At 38.9% G+C, this 6,240-nt stretch overlaps 1 protein-coding gene across 2 annotated transcripts in view; it reads left to right on the top strand.

Moving 5' to 3' along the window:
* Positions 1–1,267: 1,267 nt before the first annotated feature.
* LOC124185578 (protein unc-80 homolog) overlaps positions 1,268–6,240 on the top strand; it is a 26,475-nt gene continuing 21,502 nt past the window's right edge. For both annotated transcript variants that reach the window (XM_046576585.1, XM_046576497.1), the window contains exons 1-8: positions 1,268–1,390; positions 3,041–3,159; positions 3,262–3,310; positions 4,127–4,153; positions 5,304–5,324; positions 5,409–5,554; positions 5,642–5,807; positions 5,900–6,128. In XM_046576585.1, the coding sequence (XP_046432541.1) occupies positions 3,074–3,159; positions 3,262–3,310; positions 4,127–4,153; positions 5,304–5,324; positions 5,409–5,554; positions 5,642–5,807; positions 5,900–6,128 (724 nt within the window). In that variant the 5' untranslated portion in view covers positions 1,268–1,390; positions 3,041–3,073. The remainder of the gene's footprint in view (positions 1,391–3,040; positions 3,160–3,261; positions 3,311–4,126; positions 4,154–5,303; positions 5,325–5,408; positions 5,555–5,641; positions 5,808–5,899; positions 6,129–6,240) is intronic.

Raw genomic sequence — 6,240 nt, 5'->3', positions numbered from 1 at the left:
GTGATGGCAAAGAGAATCTTGAAGCAAAAGCTCTCCCTATGTACAGAAAAATTCTCGAAAGCAAAGACGAGATGGACTGGGAGGATTTTCAACAGTTCGTAGGAACTCTTCACCCTAGCCAAAGGGAACTTTGGTCCGATATTTGCAAGGCTGTTAGTAACGAGGCCAGAAGAATTTCAGGAGAAACTGGAGCCTCCACGGAAGTGTGCATCGAGATCAACCCCGTACTTACAAGTCAGATGCTACGGTGTGACGAGAGAAGCAGAGTAAAAACTTCTGAAAATGAACTAAGCTTCGAAATAGACATGGTTTTGAGCGATTCCGAAACGCCTGTGAATCAGCAATCGAATTGCAGTCGAGAAACTTCTTATGAGTATGAAAAGTGCGAAGAAATCCCGCGAATATAACCATACGGTCATATTTGTTAACTTGAGAGTCAGTTTTATCTTTTGGAGTCGGAGTCTTAAACACGCCATCGGCAAATCAAACCAATCCACCACATCATCGTAATTTCCCTGATTGAAAATATTCGAGTATCCTGTATCATATACAGGGTACAGTAAACTCTGTTGATCGAACGTATTGTATAAATAAATCCATTTGTCAAGTCCCTACATCAGGATTATTAGATCATATTATTAGGTATATTGCAGGTGCGTGTATAAACTTTAAGGTCATCGGATGAAAATAATGTTATTCCATACATGCGAAACAATGTCCGTCGATGGGTTCTCACACATGAAATGAACCTTAGCAAGTGCTTGTCGATGAATTTTGTTTCCCTCACTTGCTTCTACACTTCGGTAGCAATTGAACCCAGGTTGCGGCGATAAAATCTCAGATATTCTAGCGATACATACAAGAATGGATGTTCCAAATGTTAGAAGCCATTCATGTGGCAGAAAAACGACTTTCGATAGTTGGATGAAATTAAATTCGAAACAATCGTCACCTTGTTAGTGTATCAACAACGACGATGAAGTGCAAAATTTCCTCATCCCTACAGGGACATCATACAGGTACCAAGGAGACTGTTGAGCATTTTTGTGATCTGCTCTGCACATGCTTAGCCAACTGATCGAAGAAATCATTCCTGCACTGTCTCGACGGGGTTGAAGAAGGTGGGTGGTGGTCCATCGGGCAGAATCCCGGAGAAATCGATGGGCGACGGCGCGTTGGTGTCCTAGTTTCCATAGCGTCGCGCGCACATTCCTCTCATCCTCGTCTTCGTCATCGTCCTTGTCCTCCTCGTTGAGCACTTCGCACCGTTTCATTCCGTTCTGTTCCGTCTCCTCGCGCTATCGTTCAGTTAAGAAATTTTCTGTTGCTCCTACCTGCCGCTGAATCTCAATGCAATCAAACTTTGAAGATGCCTAAACCATTCACTCTCGTGAGTCTTACATTACCCTCCGTTTATCACTGTTTAAACATATTTTTCCCAGACTTTATAAGTGATAAATCCGGTTTACTCGTTTTAACGCAGGTTCATAATCACCACCGTAATTTCGTTATCAATTAACTAAAAGAATAGATTGGAACTAGCGGGAAAGAGGAAAAAACCGCGGTCGTTTATTCAATCGTTATTTATTATTTTAAACAATATCCAATCGCATGAACTATTACACCGAATTCGAAATAGAGCAAATCATCTGCGAGTTACTGAAAATGTGTGTCACACATATAGGTGGCTGAATAACGTTTGTGATTACTTCGGATCCGGTCAGTGTTACGCGATGAATGACTTTTCTGAACGATGAATTAAATTTCCTTGAAATTCCAGCATTCGTGCCGGTGCCCAACTCGACTCTAGCATAAATCGACGAAAAAATTTTCAAACCAATTCCGGTTATCTAATTCTTTTTGATCTAACAAAGCGTTATGCGCAATAATCATTGTCCAACGAATATCACGTTGCGTAAGGTAATTCTATTTACTCGTCGCTCCTCGTCGCTTCGCCCCCGTCATTTGCCTAATCGACTCGACAATTCCAGCTATAAGGTAACCGTCAGAAAATACGAAAGATTATCTCCGAATTTAGTACAGTCGTTCAGTTTCGAATAATGGTACGTGCGCGATTTGTAACTCGGATTTATAAACAGATCGGTATGTTGACGCTTAGCTGGGCGTTTATATCCGTATTATCCGATATCTGAGCAGAGCTGTCACGCAAATTTTGGTTGGTTCCTGGCGGCGAATCCATTCTCATCAGCTGCAGCCTCCGCTTAGGGTAAGAGGATCAGGAGCAGTTAGGTGACTTAAGGTGTGTACAACGGAATCATGACAGGAGGCATTATTATTTTTACCGAGTATCGTGGTATTTATTGTTATTGATAAAACTTTGACCGAGTGATGCGACCCTTAATTAATTATATCGATAGTAAATTCACTATCCGACATCGGGACTGTGTAATCATCGACTCGCCTTGAGTGGTATGGCTCGGTTTATTATAAAGTAAACATCAAAGCTAGAACTCGGGACCAATCAACACGCATTTCCTCTTAATGAAGGCTAAAAGCTTCAGGAGTCCGTGGGTGGATCAGATGACTCTATAAATAGGCGAACGAGACCGGCGATGACAATGGTCAATCTAAATGCTTTTCGTCGGGTAATGAAAGCTCGGGGAAACCCCGGATATATACTATTACGAACAATAATACGAGGTATTCGGACGCGTGAATTATCCATGCAAAATACTTCTATTTCTCACTTCTGTGTCAATCACGCCATCTTAAGAAGGCAAAATATATCCACACGTTATGCGAAGCGTCAATAGAACCGGTTTTACAAGTCAGGAACTCGAGACAATGGTCAGACAAACATCGCCCTCAACAACGAACATTCGAAATTTGAATAACGATAAATCAAAAAAAATTTTACCATGTTATGGCATGGAAATATATGTTACAAGTTACTCTAATAGTATCTATAATTTCATACGCATAATACAGCAATCTTTGATCCAACTGCGCAGTGTACTTTCCACTATTTTCATTGAGTTTACGGTGGGGATGATTGGTGATCAATTATGATACATTCCAGAGTACAGTATGAGATAAATTCCGAGTGGCAAACATGGAAAAACGCCGGTCCATCGATGACAGCTTGCATGATCAAGCCTTGCCGATTCCAATACAGACCTTTCTCTGGAGACAAACAAGGTGAGAATGATATTTTCTTAACGGTTTAAATGTTTCAAACAATTTATATTTATTTCGAATCTTCATCAACAAATCGTCGTATTAAAACTTGATCTTCCGTAGTCCGTTCATACGAGCCAAGCTTGGAAAACTCCATGAAGCATCATGTATGGTAAGATGCACGCTACGTATATTTCAGCGAAAATGTAAACATTTGATCGAACCCTAATCGACATGTTCTTGTTAAAATGTTAAATAAAGTTAACAGACTAAAAATACTGACACACGCTTATGTGTATATACATACAATTGAAAAAATGCTGATAAATTATAGACGATAGCATCATATTGCTTGCACTTGATATTATTGCTGGTAACGTGTGCTTACTTCCAACGTTGCGTAAAATGTGATTTTATTTCCTACAATGCCGATTATAATTTGAGAGATAGCTATCGATCGTTATTTTTTTTTGAAATATTTTCTCCCACCTCATTATACAATCATCGATGGACTTATTAGAAGTAAAAACTGGATCCGAACTGTATCTTTGAAACTTGCAATCATTTCACGACAGCTGAAACGGTAAAATTCTTAACGGATTATTGTAATAAATTCTTATAATTCGATTAAAATTAACTTTTATATACGTTTTGTTCTGATGTTATTTTTCTTATGTTAATTTTACTGAAAAATTTTAGCCTTCACCTGTCACAACACACGTTTCAGCAATAACTTATAGACCATGTACGCAGAAAATGAGCAACAGAAAGGCAAGCTAGTTAAATTGCACTGCGATAAAAGTAAAGATAAAAATCCCATACAAATTGGGAAGCATCGTTTAAGCAATTTGATGGTGTTGTGTGATTCTATGGCTGACCCCTCATGGCTGACACCTGTACACCTACGTTTTACCCTGTGCCTGACTTGCACTAACAAAAAACTACCCTCTCCACCATGTGGCCACCTCCAATCGTCACCTGTCCGCAGTTCTGTCAACGTGCGCCCGGCCATCATGTAAGTTAGCTTTGCTCTGCTTTTTATCATTTTGTGGCGTGTGAATACTTACCCGCTTACCATACCGTTATGACTCCTTCCAAAATTTAGTTTCTGGATTTCTACCGTTAGCCTTTGAGACGTGCATGTGATGAGTAAATTATCTAATACGTGATGAATCCTTGCCCCCCCCCCCCCCCCCCAGTTTCATGAACAGCTTCATTGAAACTAGATCAACAGTCTGAATAAAACCTTGAAATATTTTGCATGTTACCTGTTTAATGTGAAAATAGATATTATCTTTCCTCGAACCTTGCGCTCCACAATTTAGCTACAATCGTAACGCTTTTCGTAAACATTACAAAACTATGTAGCCGTGTATTCGAATGTGTTTCTAGATCTACGGGCTGTTGGTGTAGTAAAAATACTCGAAATTTCTTTATATGAGAATTCACTACTGAAGGCATGTGGGAACTTTGTTCGAATAAATCAATGAGGTTCCATAGAATTTCTGTTTGTATCATATTCGTGTACATATTTACATATACTCCTTAAAATGCGTACTTTTCGCATTATGCCACATGTAAAAGTACTAGTCTCTTCCTATTATTGCTGATGTTTGCTGTTGTTATTTTTTTTTGCCAGTTTCGAATCTCAGATGTATCGGTCAGTGTTTGATCAATATTGGAGTTTTTAAGTTTTGGCCCTGAAGGCTGACCTGCTTTAGGGTATTCTTCTCCATTTCTTATAATATCCAAGGTATTGTGTGTTCGACGCGTGATAGAAAAGTTGTCAGTATCATTTCACGGATTATCACTCCATACAAAATCTTACATACCTTCATGTTATGAAACATGTTTTAAATCGTATATTGTTTATAAAAAGTAATTGACTGCTGTAAGTTTATGCATAATGTTGAAAGTTATAGTTGCGAATCTATTTGTCACGTGACGTATTACCTGCACCCTTCTCCGCCAACCAATTACACAAATTCATATCGCATGTTGCGTGTGTCGGACATTACCGCAAGTTTTAGTTACAAAAAGTAATAACTGTTTATTAATATCATACTTAAATATTTTTTAATCATAAGGGCATTATTCTTACAAAATCTCAAACCTTGATAATACCTATTACAAAAATTCAACGTATTAATTGTGCTAACATCCAGGAAATGAAAGAAGCGTGCAAGGTAAGATCTGACGAATGAATATAATTAATTAATATACGTAAAAAATAAAATATTCCTCATGTCACTCGCTAATTCCTTCGACAGTCCTTTGAGAAAGTACTCGTACAGAATTTACGCTTCGGACTCTCACCGTCTTTGACCGATGCTCTGGGTGCCGTACCCCGATGGCGTCTCATCCAAGCTGCTCTTCCACACGTCCTGCATGCTGCAGCAAACCTTTTGCACAACAGGTAATTCGACCTTTTTATCACTCGGAGAGGTAAAATCTTTTTCAACTTTGAATGGAATTATAAAATGCACTGATTTTCTTATCACAGAAAAGATACCAATCTCCAAAGTCTCGGAACGGTTGAGACAAAGCTTCTCTATACTTTGCACTGGATCATTTTGGACGCTGCTGAAGAATGTGCAGACGCAGATGCCGAAGCTGGAATTTATCATTCCAATCCATTCTATTACTTGTTCTCTATACCAACAATGTCGGTTAGTTCAATTGGTGTTATCTCATTCCAATGACGCCAACAACGCTTGAATGACATTTTAAAACTCGACAATGCCTCTTTATCGTTTTACAGTTATTTGTTTATCTTTTCGCCCCGATCTGTAACCACCTAAAGGAGTCAGACTTTACTACCAACTTCCGTCTAGAGAACGGTCTCAAAATGTGGACTGCGCTATGGGAATGTCGACATCCTGATACCCCTTGTTTCACAGCGCATTGTCGTCCAAAGCCACGAGCACTATGGACTCGTTCAATGAAGATGTCTAAACACAATCAGCAGTTTGATGACATATTCTTAGCCAGTAAGTCTTGAAGCTAATTAAACTAAAAAACAGCTATTGATAATAATGGGGAAATGCATTGTTGTTTAATGTATAAATGTCGATGACTCATAGTGTACGATTATTTGCATAG

Source organism: Neodiprion fabricii, chromosome 1, assembly GCF_021155785.1.
Source record: "Neodiprion fabricii isolate iyNeoFabr1 chromosome 1, iyNeoFabr1.1, whole genome shotgun sequence".
Taxonomy (NCBI): domain Eukaryota; kingdom Metazoa; phylum Arthropoda; class Insecta; order Hymenoptera; family Diprionidae; genus Neodiprion; species Neodiprion fabricii.
Note: the sequence above shows the minus strand (reverse complement) of the source record. Positions and strands in the feature narration are given on the sequence as shown.